Source organism: Bos indicus x Bos taurus, chromosome 26 (assembly GCF_003369695.1).
Source record: "Bos indicus x Bos taurus breed Angus x Brahman F1 hybrid chromosome 26, Bos_hybrid_MaternalHap_v2.0, whole genome shotgun sequence".
Classification (NCBI taxonomy): domain Eukaryota; kingdom Metazoa; phylum Chordata; class Mammalia; order Artiodactyla; family Bovidae; genus Bos; species Bos indicus x Bos taurus.
Genome location: NC_040101.1, coordinates 36,899,762 through 36,917,209, shown reverse-complemented (window position 1 = coordinate 36,917,209; position 17,448 = coordinate 36,899,762). Strand labels below are relative to the sequence as shown.

Here is a 17,448-nt window from a genome sequence, read left to right as displayed (position 1 = left end):
ACCTGATTTCTAACATCCTACAGCACTAAAACCTAATGTCAGATATTTTTTAATTATTGTGGAGGGGGGAGGAAATGCTGATTCTTTGTAAGTTGTAGTGTTTGTTGAATCATTCTTTAAAATCATTGACTATTCTCTTAATTAACCCAGCTTCTGCTTAAGAATTAAATTCCTTTTTAAAAAGAATACTTATTTTCAACTTCTCTGTAAATACTTAAAGAATGCTTCCAACTTTCTTACCTGTTTGTTAACCCTCTTTCCCCTTCTTTGTCTTCCTAATTATCAGCAAACTTTTACCTCCTCAACTATGTTGAGGGCACTGGGCCAGGCGCCGTGTTTTACGTATTACAAAGAAGAGATGCTATGGCTCGAACTTTTTCCGATGGCCTAGTGTAAAGATGCTTATGCAGAGTGTCAGTGGAAACACAATTATCTTAACAGGATGACACAGCCTATTTTGCTTAGAAATGTCCTAATTTCCTGTTTAGGTTATCCAGAGGTCAGGTAGGGATTTCTTTTTGCACTTCCTTAGTGCAGATTCACATCCTGCAAGCCTTGTGGGACTTAGATCACAAGCCCTTTAATTCCACTGGCTGCATTTATCTCCCCAAGAAAGTTCCTCTGTTGTTTTTATTTAGTTTCTCCTTTTGTATTTTACTGCTAAAACCTGTAGTGAAAGTGATGCCAATAGCTGTTTACCCATAGCTGCTTCTTAACTAAGGGGCATCTTAAAGTTTGCATTGTTGCCCCTTTGAAGTTCACATCACAGTGCTGTTACTGTTACCCTGTCCAGAGAGTTAACCAGTTACCTAGGTGGGCTGCCATCTATGGGGTCGCCCAGAGTCAGACACGACTGAAGTGACTTAGCAGCAGCAGCAGAGAGTTACCAGAGAGCTGTAACTAATTAAGCACTCAGCCATCGCCAGTCTCAAAGTAAACTATGGAACCTTCTACACACCTACTACCTTCGTGAATTAGCTTCTGCATGTAGTTTCGTAACTGCCCCCCCCCCGCCTTTTTTTTTCATATTTAGTTATGCCTTGGGGCTATGGAAAAACCAAATTTATCTGTGAAAACAGACTAAGCAGCAAGTGTTCTGACGCGTTTATTGAGCAAATTATTATACCTGACAAAAGGTAATTACATACAGTTAGGTCTGGATAATTGTTTAGTCCCCAAGTCATGTCCCACTCTTTGTGACCCCATGGACTGCAGCACGCCAGGCTTCCCTGTCCTTCACCATCTCCCGGAGTTTGCTCAAACTCATGTCCATCGAGTCAGTGATGCATCTCATCCTTTTGTCACCCCTTTCTCCTGCCCTCAACTTTCCCAGCATCAGGGTCTTTTCCAGTGAGTCGCCTCTTTGCATCAGGGAGCCAGAGTATTGGAGCTTCAGCTTCAGCATCAGTGCTTCCAGTGAATATTGAGGGTTAATTTCCTTTAGAATGGACTGGTTGGATCTGCTTGCTATCCAAGGGACCCTCAAGAGTCTTCTCCAGCACCACAGTTCAAGAGCATCAATTCTTTGGTACTCAGCCTTTTTTATGGTCCAACTCTTATATCCGTACAAATCGAACCTGGGTCTCCTACATTGATGGCAGCTTTTTTTTTTTTTTTTACTGTCTGAACCTTCTGGGAAGCCCCTGGATAATTCCAGTTCTAGTTCAGTTGCTCAGTCGTGTCCAACTCCTTGCGACCCCATGAATTGCAGCACCGAGGCATCCCTGTCCATCACCAACTCCCGGAGTTCACTCAAACTCAGGTCCTTCGAGTCCGTGATGCCATCCAGCCATCTCATCCTCTGTCGTCCCCTTCTCCTCCTTCCCCCAATCCCTCTCAGTGTTGCAGGAACGGGGACCCTTTCCAGAGCCCGAAACAGGGCTCTTATCTAACATTCAGAAATGAATTGTCCGAGGAGACACATCTGCTGACAAAGTAAGAGATTTTATTGGGAAAGGGCACCGGGTGGAGAGCAGTAGGGTAAGAGAACCCAGGAGAACAGCTCTGCTGCGTGGCTTGCAGTCTCGGGTTTTATGCTGATGGGATTAGTTTCTGGGTTGTCTTTGGCCAATCACTCTAATTCAGAGTCTTTCCTGGTGGCACACGCATCGCTCAGCCAAGATGGATGCTAGCGAGAGGAATTCTGGGAAGTGGAGGACACGCGATATCTCCTTTTGACCTTTCCTGAACTCTTCCGGTTGGTGGTGGCTAATTAGTTCCATATTCCTTCTCAGGATCTCCTGTCGTAAAACAACTCATGCAAATGGTTACATGGTGCCTGGCCAGGGTAGGCAGTATCAATCAGTGTGCATTCCCTAACACCAGAATCAGGGTCTTTTCCAATGAGTCAACTCTTCGCATGAGGTGGCCAAAGTACTGGAGTTTCAGCTTTAGCATCATTCCTTCCAATGAACACCCAGGACCGATCTCCTTTAGAATGGACTGGTTGGATCTCCCTACAGTCCAAGGGACTCTGAAGAGTCTTCTCCAACACCACAGTTCAAAAGCATCAATTCTTTGGCGCTTAGCTTTCTTCACAGTCCAACTCTCACATCCATACATGACCACTGGAAAAACCATAGCCTTGACTAGAGGGACATTTGTTGGCAAAGTAATGTTTCTGCTTTTCAATATGCTGCCTAGGTTGGTCATAACTTTCCTTCCAAGGAGTAAGTGTCTTTTAATTTCATGGCTGCAATCACCATCTACAGTAATTTTGGAGCCCAGACTTCTATTTTTAAAGTCTGACACTCTTTCCACTGTTTCCCCATCTATTTCCCATGAAGTGATGGGACCAGATGCCATGATCTTCGTTTTCTGAATGTTGAGCTTTAAGCCAACTTTTTCACTCTCTTCTTTCACTTTCATCAAGAGGCTTTTTAGTTCCTCTTCACTTTCTGCCATAAGGATGGTGTCATCTGCATATCTGAGGTTATTGATATTTCTCCCCACAATCTTGATTCCAGCTTGTGCTTCTTCCAGCCCAGCGTTTCTCATGATGTACTCTGCATATAAGTTAAATAAACAGGGTGACAATATACAACCTTGACCGTACTCCTTTTCCTATTTGGAACCAGTCTGTTGTTCCATGTCCAGTTCTAACTGTTGCTTCCTGACCTGCATACAGATTTCTCAAGAGGCAGGTCAGGTGGTCTGGTATTTCCATCTCTTTCAGAATTTTCCACAGTTTATTGTGATCCACAGAGTCAAAGGCTTTGGCATAGTCAATAAAGCAGAAATAGATGTTTTTCTGGAACTCTCTTGCTTTTTCGATGATCCAGCGGATGTTGGCAATTTGATCTCTGGTTCCTCTCCCTTTTCTAAAACCAGCTTGAACATCTGGAAGTTCACGATTCATGTATTGCTGAAGCCTGGCTTGGAGAATTTTGAGCGTTACTTTACTAGCATGTGAGATGAGTGCAATTGTATGGCAGTTTGAGCATTCCTTGGCATTGCCTTTCTTTGGGATTGGAATGAAAACTGACCTTTTCCAGTCCTGTGGCCACTGCTGAGTTTTCCAAATTTGCTGGCATATTGAGTGCAGCACTTTCACAGCATCATCTTTCAGGATTTGAAATAGCTCAACTGGAATTCCATCACCTCCACTAGCTTTGTTTGTAATGATGCTTTCTAAGGCCGATTTGACTTCACATTCCAGGATGTCTGGCTCTAGGTGAGAGATCACACCATCATGATTATCTGGGTCGTGAAGATCTTTTTTGTACAGTTCTTCTGTGTATTCTTGCCACCTCTTCTTAAGATCTTCTGCTTCTATTAGGTCTATACCATTTTTCTCCTTTATCGAGCCCATCTTTGCATGAAATTTTCTTTTGGTATCTATAATTTTCTTGAAGAGATCTCTAGTCTTTCCATTCTGTTGTTTTCCTCTATTTCCTTGCATTGATCACTGAGGAAGGCTTTCTTATCTCTCCTTGATATTGTTTGGAACTCTGCATTCAGATGCTTATGTCTTTCCTTTTCTCCTTTGCTTTTTGCTTCTCTTCTTTTCACAGCTATTTGTAAGGCCTCCTCAGACAGCCATTTTGCTTTTTTGCATTTCTTTTTCTTAGGGATGGTCTTGATCCCTGTCTCCTGTACAATGTCACAAACCTCATTCCATAGTTCATCAGGTACTCTATCAGATCTAGTCCCTTAAATCTATTTCTCACTTCCACTGTATAATAAGGGATTTGATTTAGGTCATACCTGAATGCTCTAGTGGTTTTCCCCACTGTCTTCAATTTAAGTCTGAATTTGGCAATAAGGAGTTCATGATCTGAGCCACAGTCAGCTCCTGGTCTTGTTTTTGCTGACTGTATAGAGCTTCTCCATCTTTGGCTGCAAAGAATATAATCAGTTTGATTTTGGTGTTGACCATCTGGTGATGTCCATGTGTAGAGTCTTCTCTTGTGTTGTTGAAAGAGGGTGTTTGCTATGACCAGTGCGTTCTCTTGGCAAAAATTACCCTTTACCCTGCTTCATTCCATACTCCAAGGGCAAATTTGCCTGTTACTCCAGGTGTTTCTTGACTTCCTATTTTTGTATTCCAGTCCCCTATAATGAAAAGAATATCTTTTTTGGGTGTTAGTTCTAAAAGGTCTTGTAGGTCTAAATAGAACCGTTCAACTTCAGCTTCTTCAGCGTTACTGGTTGGGGCATAGACTTGAATTACCATGATATTGAATGGTTTGCCTTGGAAACGAACATTGATCATTTTGTCATTTTTGAGATTGCATTCAAGTACTGCATTTCAGACTCTTTTGTTGACCATTGATGGCCACTCCATTTCTTCTAAGGGATTCCTGCACACAGTAGTAGATATAATGGTCATCTGAGTTAAATTCACCCATTCCAGTCCATTTTAGTTCGCTGATTCCTAGAATGTCAACGTTCACTCTTGCCATCTCCTGTTTGACCACTTCCAATTTGCCTTGATTCATGGACCTAACATTCCAGATTCCTGTGCAGTATTGCTCTTTACAGCATCGGACCTTGTTTCTATCACCAGTCACATCCACAACTGGGCATTGTTTTTGCTTTGGCCCCATCCCTTCATTCTTTCTGGAGTTATTTCTCCACTGATCTCCAGTAGCATATGGGGCACCTACTGACTTAGGGAGTTCATCTTTCAGTGTCCTATCATTTTGCCTGTTCATACTGTTCATGGGGGCCTGGATAATTAGAGATTAATAAATTATTTAACATAAGTAAGTGCCTTTTAGATTTAGAGGAACAAAAAATACATATATTTTTAAGTTGAGTAAAAGTTACAAAATCTAATATAAGATTTGAAAGAAAAAAATGAATGACAATGCAAGCCCTGTTAAATATTTCATAGAAATATTCACCAAGATATTATAGTATTGTCTTTAATATAGACTGCGAAGGTCCTTATATTCCTTATTCCATCATACTAAGTACAGTAGACTAGCTAACTCTGTATTCTTTGGGAATCTAAGGCAAATGGGCAAAGGGTCTGCATTTATTAATATATTCTAGGACATAAAACAGAGACCTTTATCTCTAGAAAGCTGAACAAATGAGACATGCATCTGAAATTCACTTCCCCACCTCCCCAAAAATTTCTTGCAAGGACCAGAACCGGGGTATTTGCTTTGTCAGTTCCTGCTAAGTTATTACCATAGAAACTCTCCCCCTTTTCCTCCTGAGGCAGTTAGGATATAATGGTCATGTTGTGCTTCATTTGTCTCAAATGGCCTGAGTTCCATTTCAAAGAATAGAATGATAATATGTATTGGGGCCTGAAGTATTTAGTTTTAATTTTAGTTTAGCTTTGTTTTTTCAAAAGCTAAAAGTCACTGTTTATAACTAGTGACAAGTTATAAATAATATATATTATTTGACTTGCTAAAATTTTATAGTAAAACATATGTCACTAATTACTTTTAAGACTAAATTAACCCAGCTATTTGTGCCTCCAAGTTTTCATTTGCATTATTTTAAAACACAACCATGGGGAGGAGAGGAGAGGAGTAGCCACTTAGACTCTTACAAACTTTAAAAATGGTTATCCTCTCCCTCTTGTTCTTCTTAGTAAGTGTACTCTACAGGAGTACTTAAAGAAATCCCAGCCCAGTCTAGCTTCTCTCATTTGAGCAACTACTATATCCTGGAGTAAAGACACATTGGCATACAATTCTTCATTGGCTGATCCATATTGTTTTCCTTTGTTGTTTGAGTTCTTCCAAAGTCAGTTCATATTAGCAGATCATGTTTCTTCAGAGCTGCAATGACAGAATGACTTATCATAGAGAACTAAAAGCTTAGGGAACACCTCACATCATGAGTTTCAAGGTTTGATTTCTTTAGTATTGGAAGTCTGAGCTTCATTGGTAAAGTCATTACATAACTCCCTGTTATGTAATGTGTGGCATGTGATGTAATGAATCCGGATAGAAAATTAAAGGTATGACCCAGGAATGTTTATTTAGCATGTTTGATTGTGGCATCACTGATTACAAAAGGTAATCTCAGGAGTAGAACTTTGGTTATGAAATATTTTACTATAGTCTATAGCACAAATTAAATCAAAGAGACTAAGTATCTGGCTTTCAGAATAATATAAGGCATTACTAAAAATTCAGAGTTGTCTTGATTGTAAATAGTAAAGTAAATAATAACATAGCTATCTTATTAGTATATATGATGTGGGCTCTGCATAGACATAAACTCTGTGTCAAAAGGTAACATTTGCTTGGTTCCTGCTATATACTATGTACTGGGCCAAAGGTGAAGGTACAGATGTTAAGCAAAACAAGTCACCAGCTTTGAGGCACTTACAAAGTACATTAATAGGAAGGAGAAAAGGCTTCACTACTGCCATATAAGAAAAAGTCGGGCTGAGTTAGTCATGCATCATTCAGACTACAGAAGGAATTATTGATATTTGATTCTTTCGTGGGGAGACGGACATAGTAACTGTGATATCAGCATAGTGTGAAAAACAGTGTGATAGAGATTTTGTGAAGGGGAATGTGAGGACACACGAGAGAGAACAGCTAACCCACGGTGGTCTGGGAAGGCTTCCTGAGAGAAGTGAATCCAGACCTAAATTGTACGGAATAAGTGAGAGTTCCCTGGGTGAAGAAAGAGGAGAAAGGGACTCAGAAGAAAATGACAATTTCGTGGGGGATCATCATGGTTAAAAAAACTCTTGAGTAGTTCCTTGTTTAGGTGCTTGAATTTCCAAGGCAGGAGAGGAAGCCAAAAGATCACTTTGCATGTCATGTTAAGGAACTGGAACTTTATCTTGTAGGAGCTGGGAAGTCATTGAAAGTTTTAGGCAAGTGAATGACATGATCAGATACGTATTTTAGCTGCTTCTGTCTGGCAGCAGTGTGGAGGTTGATGGATCCTGGGGAGCAGGCAGAGGGAATAGGCAAGACCAAAGGCCCCAGGGGACAGAATCTGATATCTAAATCTAGGACAGAAGTAATAGCAGTGGTGGAAAGTAGATAGCAAGTGAATTCAAGAAATATTTAGGAAAAAAATATTTAAGACATTAAATTGACATAATTTGGCAATAAATAAGGAGCAGAAGTTGTGAGAGAGAAGATTCAAAGCAGAGTGAATCCAGATTTCTGGTTTGGGTAATTAGGTTAAGTGCTAGCACTCAGTGTGTGACTCATCCCACAACATGAGGCAACTGAGCAAGGTACTCATGAAGAAAAACAAGCCGCATATACATGTGAAGGTGGCATACAAAGCAAAACCACACTCAGCTACTTGAGCAAAATATCTGAAATGTTCTTTTCTATTTGGCTAGTTACTAGGTTTTTTTGTATTTTAGAAGTAGAAGATAAAAAAGTTATTTGGGGGGAGGGGGCTGTGCCTCATGTCATGCAAGATCCTAGTTCCCCAACCAGGGATAGAACTCACGCTCCCTGCAGTGGAAGCACAAAGTCTTAACTACTGGACTGCCAGGAAAGTCCAAAAAAATTCTTCATAATAATTTACTAATACCTGTCTGGATTCATACAGAACTTTTTAGGAAACTTCAGTTAAACATCTTTTGTTATGTGAGTTTAAATATATAATATAAATATTTTAAACCCCAATTGCCAAAAGAATTATTTAAAACTCAACTATATAAGGTGCTAATATTCTTGCATTACTAAACGGAAAGTCAAAAGATCCTCTTAAAAGTTTCTGTAACCAATTCTACTCCCAGATATATACCCAAGAGTAAAATGCATGTCCACCAAAAAACGTGTTAATAGCAGTATTATTCATAATAGCCCCTGAATGGGAACAACCCAAATGTTCAGTAACTGATAAATGGATAAGCAAACGTGGTATATCCATATAACAGAATGTTATTTTGCAGTAAAGAGGAATGAATTACTGATACCTGCTACAACATGGATAAACCTTAAGTAAAAGAAACTGGACACACAAAAAACATGTTATGTGACTCCACTTTGGAGACTGATTGCTAATGGGTATGGGGTGATAAAAGTGTTCTCAGATCGATTGACATGGTTGGAGAATTCCGTGAATGTACACAAGACCACTGATTTGTATACTTTAAAAGGGATAAATTGGACCATATATGAAATACATCTCCAAACTGTTAAAAAAAATTAAGGTGATGCAAGAGGAAATAGTTTAATTATATTAAAATTATAAAAGCAAAAATAGAGAAAAATTATTATAACTATCAAAAATAGGAAGGTAGTATAAGTAAGATAAATCCTCATATATGCTAACTATATGATGATAAATAAAAACAAGAAAAATAAGTATATTTAGAAATATTGAGGTAATCACCAGTATTAGAAGGAGTTAACATGACTGCGTCTGAGAATGGAAAGTGTAGGATAGTGGACTGTTGGTTTTATGATGTGCCCCATTTGATTATTAACCATGTATTACTTGATAAAATTAATCTTAATAAAGAAATAGACCACATAAAATCAAACACATATATGTATCTGCATGGTCTTTTAGCCATGGTAGTGACCAAGAAATTCAAGATAAAGTAAATACAGATGTGTATAAATCTGATGATGTAAATTCCTTTTGCCTCTTTTTTCCCCAAATTCCAAACCAACCTAGTAGTTATCTAGGACTACTACTTGGCTTATCATCAGAAATACTTTAGGAGCATTCTGCTTCTGCTGTGTGCAGTTCACTGGAGTTAAGTGACTTGAAGAGAAGAATGCCTTTAAGCCACAATGTGCTGAGACCTCGCTCCTGATCCTCACGTAGTTAGGAGTGGAAAGGCTGGCTGAGAGTGGATTTGGCAGATGGACTATTTGAAGAGGGCAGGCACGGGTTAGGGGTCAGGTGTATCAGAGAGTCAAAAGGCAGCACAAGGGCAGTGAACACCTGGAGGCAAAAAAATGAAGTGGATAGAAGCTCAACACTGCTTCTTTAGTTTTTGCCCAAGCCCCTTCTATCTGCTACTGAAAATTCTTTTCTGTGCGGCAGGTGGAATTTTCCAAATGTGTTTTCAGATAGCTGGAAAGGGGTAAAAGCCAAGTGCTTTAAAAAGCATATGGAGCTCATCATTTGATTTCAACATCTATTTAGAAAAAGTACTTGTATTCCCCCTCCCCAATTGTGGCCAATTTAATAAGACCCATTTTTCTTGAATCCCCAGTGCCTAATTACTCATATTTCTTCCTTAAAGCTACATTCTGGTTTAGGATTTTTGTTGTCATTTAAGTCTCTGAAGCACTCTAGGAACCCTTGCTCTGGCTTTGTTTTTTTGGAAGCAAAGGAAAAATGATCTCCTGGTTTACTTTTGGAATCTGCAAAGCAACTTTGAGGTCCCAGGTGGATTTAGTGTTTGGAAAGGGGAATTTGGGGGACTAGGGTTGACCCTGAGCCCCCAGATCACTGTTCACATTTACAAAAGCAAACCTGGTGTCCCCAATTGCTTTTCTCTTGAGGTTGGCTTAACTTTATTTATCTTCTGCCTTGGGTCACTGCCCCTGAGGTGCTTCAAAAGCAAAACCCAAAGACCCAAAACAAAGAAAGCTAAACCAGATTCAAGGAAAAAATGACCTAGCACTCTGGGTTCACTTTTACAAAGGCAAAAAGTCACTTCAAGAGTTCCATAGAATGGTTTTAAGTCGGCCTAGATTCATTGTGTCCTTTGCACAAAGTGATCTCAACAGGTCTGAGACCCCAGGTTTCTTGGGTGTAGATTTGGAGTGCAATTTAGGATGGGAAACTGTCAGCAGGCTAAATGCTTTGACACAGACTAACTCTTCAGTGATTCTGAAGTGATTCTCAACTATTTTGAGCATATAAATGGACCACCCATGGAACCATTTCTTTTCTTAAGCCGAATCTTTTTGTTTGCTGGACATACGTAGGAATCACTGAGGAAGTGAAATGTACAACTCACTTTAAAAAGTTGGCATAAATCCACCTTATATTATCAGATTACTTATGAAGGGCATTTTTAAATCCTTGGTTAAAAAAAAAAGTTAGGTTACTAATTTTAGGTAATCTTATAAATCATGATGAAATAGAACTGAGACACGTTATTTTGCTATTCATTTTTGTATGATCCATACTTTGCTTACTTCCCCAAAGGATTTAAGATGGAATTACTTTACTTGACTATTGGAACAAACCCATTTTTAGAACCTAATACCAATTTTTGTTATAATATGCCTGAGTTTATCCTTTAATAAGTAATTGTAAAACTGCTTGCGGATAATCTAGGGGAGATTTTTGTTTTTGTTCATGTTTGATCTACATCTTTGAATTTCAGTTATATGTGTTAACTAATAAATGCACCTGTTGAGAGCATGTCTCACAGTTTATTTACAAGACTGAGGGAGATTTTTTGTGATTAATAACAGATGTATTATTTGTGTACTGCCATCTGAAGGAAGCAAAACTTGCGACAGAGAAGTGAAGTTTTCCTTAAGGACAGAGTACATCCTGTGAAAGCACAACGAATGTGAGAGGCATTCCCAAAGCAGTGACTGTGGAGTGAAGAAGTCGGTGGCACCACTCCAGTTTCCTCATCCCTTCCTGTCACACTTTGGCTCCAGAGCAGTCATGTTTTTAAACCATCCCAGAAACCTGGGATCCTGCTTCTTGGTCAAAATAGGCACAGGTAGCAGCTTGCAGAAATGGACTCAGTCCATGAGCCTGGCCCGGCATAGTGTTACGTAGGACCCAAGAATAATGCCCTGGTTTTGTGTTACATCTTTCATCTCAAAAAAACTGTACTTTAAAAAGTGAAAAAGGACCTTATAATTGTTATGGATGGAGGGACACCCGTAGTCCATTCAGAAAAAGCAGTGCTTTTTTCTCAAAGTTCATTTACCTGAATTAACATTAGACCCAATGCCTTGTAATGAGGAAATCTATCCTCTGTATCAAGCCCCTGATGTCAAGAGCCGACTCATTGGAAAAGACCCTGATGCTGGCAAAGATTGAAGGCAGGAGGAGAAGGGGACGACAGAGGATGAGATGGTTGGATGGCATCACTGACTCAATGGACTTGAGTTTGAGCAAGCTCTGGGAGATGGTGGACAGGGAAACCTGCTTACTGCAGTCCATAGGGTAGCAGAGTCAGACACAACTTAGTGACTGAACAACAACAGATGGGCAATTAGGTTAAATTTTGTGGTTTCTGTAATTTCTAAAGAAATTTATAGAGATAAGAACTTTGCATATGAGTATCCGACCTTGTGAGAAAAGAGCATATCTAGGAAAGTCTGTTTTTGTGCTGTAGAAGAACCACTTCTGTACTCACAGTTGGAGTTGGTGTAGGTTTTAAATTCATTAAATGGGCTCCTCCTTTCTCACCTGGGGGTAGATCAGCTCTTATTTTAAGGCCTTTTCCTCTTCCAAATCCCAAAGGTCATGTTGCTGCTGCTTTTCGGAAAGAAAGGGAATTTGCAGCCAGTACATTAAGTGGTTACTTTCTGCTGACTGTGCGCATGCCCACACACACTTGAGCAAACACAAATGCATACCTGAAAGAGGACTCCTTCAAAATGAGGCTTTTAACAACTGTGTGAGGGGAATTCGTTATTGGAATTTATTGGGGGAAAATAAAGTATGTATGTAAACCTTATGAAAATAAAGACAATCACAGTTACCCATAATCCCACCATACAAATTACAGCTATTCTTAACATTTTCTCAAATTTTATTCCAGTCTCTTTTGATGGGTTTTTATGTGATTTTATTAGTAATGTTTATCATAAGCTTCTTCCCAAGTTATTTCAAATTCTGTGTAAGCATTGATTTGAATAACCACTCTATACATAGATATACCTCACTGTTTAACCCTTCTGTTAACATTGAGATTTAACCTGATTTCAGTGTTTTTTTTTCCTTCTTCAATTTTTGATAACACAAATAACATTTTTGAGATTAATATATTTGTTGATAAAATTTCATCTACCTTTATTATTGTTCACTGAAGTTAGATTCCTAGAAGTAGGATTAGAGTCAAAGGGAATGGCCATTTTTTTTCTAAGGTTCTTACATAATGCAAAATCACAGTCTAGAGAAGTTATATTAATTTATATTTTCATTGCAGAGTGTAGAAAGTAACTATTCCTCCTTGTGAAAGAAGGGGAAATGTTGCTTTAGCAAGAGTAAACTTGGAGTACTTGGAGTACTTCCCTTTTCTTTTTCAGTGTATTCTTTTAACATTGTCTCAGTGCAGTTTCTGTACCAGTGTCTTAACCCTTGGTATGGCCTAGAATGTTGTCTGAAAGAAAAAATAGCCTGGCTTTTCATATTAGCAGCAAACATTTTCATTATAGAATTTTCTTCTTTGTACAAGAAAGTCTCTAATTAGTAGAGAGGGGAAGAGTCAAACAAATCCATTGTCTTTCCTAAGGAAGAGCTAGTGTCTTGTAACTTTTCTCTGGTTTTTAACCACCCCAGAAGTTTTCTCTCTCTCAGAGTCAGTGGATTGGCTCATGTATTCTATGAAATACAAATACTTCATTTGAAAGCAAAACCACTACACCCCGTACTTGTAAAGTGAGCTAAAACAAAAAGAAAGAATAATATAAAAACTGAAGGAAGGTAGTAAGTAAAGCATTTAGCTTTCTGAAACAGTTCAGATGGGGATAGGAAGTTGGTCTTAAATGGCTTAAAGGGGATTAGGGTTTTAAAGTTGGATAAGGAGTTTGGTGCTTTGGTTTAGGCATGGCATTGCTTTTAAAAGATTACGTCTATATTTGACAACAATTCTAACTGGAGATTATAAAGCAAATAGTCAATTTTAAAACACTATGGAAAACAAGAGGGTTTCCTTTTTGTTGTTGTTTGTTTATACAAAATGATTGCCTAGAGTTAACAAGCTGAGTCCTGAAGACCTCATTTCATAACACTACTGAGGATCTATCACCAGGGAGAATCCAGCAGAGGTTGTTGAATGCACTTCATTGAGATTATCTGAGCTTTTTGGTTTAAATTACTTTGGGAAAGTCTAGGTGTAAACGACTTCTTTGAAAGGTAAACATACTTAACCTCTTAAAAAAAAAAAAAGGTTCAATTTAAATTCTTTAAAATTCTTCAGTTAGTGGCAACCTTTACTAATTAAATCTGAGTATGAACCAAATAATGTGTAAAGATTAAACCTCTATACATTAGAACAAGTGTTAATGTATTTATATAAAAGTGTTTTCATTATTTTACAATTATTTGGAAATGCAATGAAGTACTTTATTAGAAAGGCAACCCCTCACAATTTTAGTTATTTCAAAAGTGAAAAGACACTATACACTACATTGGTTATAAAATGTAGTTAATGAAGTTTTAAAAATAAGATTGGTTATTCTGTTCCATCTGAGAAGCAGATGGATCAAATGGATCAAGAGTAGCATATACTTTATGTATTAGCTGTGGATAAATAGTCAAAAATTGCTTTAACATTTTTCCCGTCTTCCTCAGCTCCTCGACCTGTTTATGGTTTGGGATTGGTCTACTTATCTAGCTGATTATGGTCAGCCAGCGTCTAAGTACCTTCGGGTGAATCCAAACACAGCCCTTACTCTTTTGGAGAAGTGAGTATATTCTGAAAGCTTCACATATCATTTTAGCAGCTGGTAATTCAGTGATAATTGAAGAACTGGAGATTTTTAATCAAAAGAAAAATGTCTACATGGAGCTTAAAAGTTCAGTTCATTTTAATGACCAAAATATAAGCCGCCTTCTTTCTGGCCTTCAGCGTTGGTATAGATTTTTACGAGATTTCTGTTTGTGTTGATATGAACTAAACATTTTTCCTATTGTGTCCTCAATATCTGGCTTAATTAGCTTTAGAAAGGGACTGGAATCAGTTTGCCATCAATGCTATCTAAAGCCTACCATGATGGGCTTGGATTCCTTACAGGTAGAGAAGTATGCCTTTTGAAAAAATAATATTATGAAATCTGAAGTAACAGAACACTTACTGGTGCATCTTGTCCAGAAAACAGGTGTTGGTGTTTCTTTTCCTTCTCATGCAGCATGTTTTCTTTTCTCTGTATCATATTTCAGATATCACTATTAAAAATTTCAATTTTTGTGTCTTATTTTCCCACATTTCAAAATATCTGTGGTGTATTTGATTTGAGAAGGACACAAGGAACGGTTTTAAATAAATTGTTTTACAGTGCCATGAAACACCACTGAGGCAAAACAAATTACTGCTTTAAATTTTCTGTTGTTTTTCCTTTCACCTTGTCTTGCTATGAGCATGATTTTCAGAGTCTGAGAGGGTGTGTATTTTAGCATACTTTATGGAATGATATTAGAAAATAGTATCATGTAAGAAAACATGCTTTTAGATTTACATACTAATGCAAAAACACCATTTCATGTAGAATGCAAAATAAAGCTGCCAGTATTTTCTGCGTTTGCTATCTCTGTAACTCTATTAGTAATACCTATTTTCTTTGAAGTATATTTTTCAAGCATAGATTTAGTGTGAGATAACACAGAGCATGCCAAGATATCTTAGTTGTTACAGTATAACTTTTAAATTCCTTCTATTAAGCTTCTTCATTCACATATATTCCTAGGATGAAGGATACTAGCAAAAAGAACAATATATTTGCTCAATTCAGGAAGAATGATCGAGACAAACAGAAGTTGATAGAGACAGTTGTGAAACAGCTGAGAAGTTTGGTGAATGGTATGTCCCAACACACATAGCCTTCACATCGCTTGTACTCAGTGACACCAAGTCTGTGACTCAACATTGATCTCTAACGGGCACTGGTCATGATACAGAAAATTGTTTGCAGAATTAAAAAATACAATAGGGAAAAGACACTGATGAGAGCTTAGAAACAAGAATTATAAATATCATTTGTATGGATTTTTAAATGAATACTATTTTATATATGGAAAATGTGACATTAATTTTTTTCACTTCTAGGGGAAAAAGGCAAAACTGTAATATATAAATCAGGTCAAAAATTGTACATGAAACTGATTGTGTAAATACATTAGAAGAACTTATGCCTCTATAGGTGTTTTTTCTATTTAGACTTCAATGATTGTTCTGGTTGTTTTTTTTTTCTTCCCAGTATCTGGTTTTGGAATGCAATCATGTATGACATTTCCCTGACATTTTCTGACTTGTAGCTTGAATTTTCACCTCACTAGTATTTAAGTAGACTAAATTGTCTAATTCTGCTGATTCTGAGGGAGGAAATAGACAAATATTTAAAGGAACCTGAAATCGAACTTAATGTAACCCAATAAGAATGTGAATTACTTGTTCTACTTGGGTGGTTTAATTTAATCTGAATATGAAGAAAAGGTATTTGGATTTTCTGAAGATGCAATGTTGTTTCTGTTCAGCAGGGTTAATATTTCTAACTATATTGTTTGTAGCTGACCCCATTTATTTGGTTTGGTTTGGTTCAAGTTAGGAGGACAGAAGCTAAGTGGGGCTAACCACTTCAGGTGCCACTTGTGCTAGGAGAGACACACTCCTGCACACACAAGTTACCACAGGGGTCGGGTTACTTTCTTCAAGGCACAGACCTCAGTGCTGGATCCTTATTGCAGAAACAAGCCAAACCAAAATGAACTCTGGAAAACCTAAAACGAATGTACATTTTACTCTGTGTAAATTACTGTGGTCCAAATGGTAGTATCAATCTGATCCTTACTTTGTCTTCATTGTATTTATGCTGAATAATCCTTTTGCATTTTCAGAATTTATGCCTGTAAGAAACTTATATTTGACTCTGTAAAATAAGTGTAAAGAATTATATGTGCATTTCTTGATTTTGTGATTAAATATTAAAAAGGTTGAGCAAGTTGCTGAAAATTCATTGCTGTTGCATCTGTTTAGAGTTTCCTGATTTGAAACAACTGCTTTCTTTAGAAAGGCTGTTATTTAGTTACTGGAATGGGAGTATCGCCAAAACGAAGAAAAGCATTTATTCTCTTGACCGTCTCTAATCCTAAAGTATTTAACGTTTTAAAAAATATTATATGGAAAGCATGGTTACTTCTAGGTACAATACAATACATTCTGGAAGTTACTGGAGACGGCGAGCTGCTAGTTCTCTTTGAGGACTGGAAAGCGGTGGCCCTCGAGTGCCTTACCCAGCCCTCCAGGGCACTTGGGACGTCTCCCCGGCTTGGGCTGAGGCGTCCCCGATTCAGAGAGACGCCGCCTTTTCACTGTTTGGAGCAGACAACTGTGGGTTCGCACCGGCGATGGTCTTGAGGAGTTTACTTTTCTCAGGCAAACAAGCACCCGGCAATCCCCACCACCACCCCGCCCCGCAACACGCACACCCCTTGGGTTGAGCCGTAGTGACTAGGACGCCCGAGTCCTGGGCATTTAGGGCCCCACAAAAAGCCCGAAAAGCAACTATGTAGCCTAATGGGATGGAAGGATACAAAGGGGGAGGGATCGGTGAATTTGGTCCTCGAGACCCGAAAGGCGCCCGGGGGTATCTGCTCCTCGTGGGGTTAGGGGGAGTCTCCGTGAAGCTTTGGAGCAGTGACACTACCCCCTTTTGAAGGATTCTGGAAGTGGTGGACCGGAGACCTCGGAGGGGAGGGGATGTCTAAGAATCGCAACCCAGGCCGTCCTTTGTAGGCGCTTGCGATGCCAAAGCAGGCATCGAAGACCGCAATTTCCCTGAAATAAAAGCAGAGCAAAGTGGAGAACCCCTATCCCTTTTAACCTTGTAGTGCCGTGGGAGCCTTGGGAACCCGCACCTGGAAGTTAGAGAGAGCCCCCGTTAGCTCCCTGCGCTAGGTCAGTCCACTCGCCGAGCTCCTGCTTGGAGTCGGGAAGTTCTTGGCGCGAAACCGCAGGCCCCGCCCGAGGATCTGCGTCGGGCACGGCACCGGCTGAGCTGTAGCGCAGCAGTTACTGCCACTCCCCACACCAGCCCCCCGGAGAGCTCGCCGCTGCCCACCGCCTCCAATCATTACCCTGCGTGGAGCGCCTTAAATATGCAGAGGCGCGTCACGTCG

At 39.0% G+C, this 17,448-nt stretch overlaps 1 protein-coding gene across 5 annotated transcripts in view; it reads left to right on the top strand.

Moving 5' to 3' along the window:
• EXOC6 (exocyst complex component 6) overlaps positions 1-16,286 on the top strand; it is a 189,916-nt gene extending 173,630 nt beyond the window's left edge. For all 5 annotated transcript variants that reach the window (XM_027529582.1, XM_027529584.1, XM_027529583.1 and 2 more), the window contains 2 exons: positions 13,909-14,021; positions 15,021-16,286. In XM_027529582.1, coding sequence (XP_027385383.1) covers positions 13,909-14,021; positions 15,021-15,153 — 246 coding nt within the window. In that variant the 3' untranslated portion in view covers positions 15,154-16,286. The remainder of the gene's footprint in view (positions 1-13,908; positions 14,022-15,020) is intronic.
• The last annotated feature ends 1,162 nt before the right edge of the window (positions 16,287-17,448 follow it).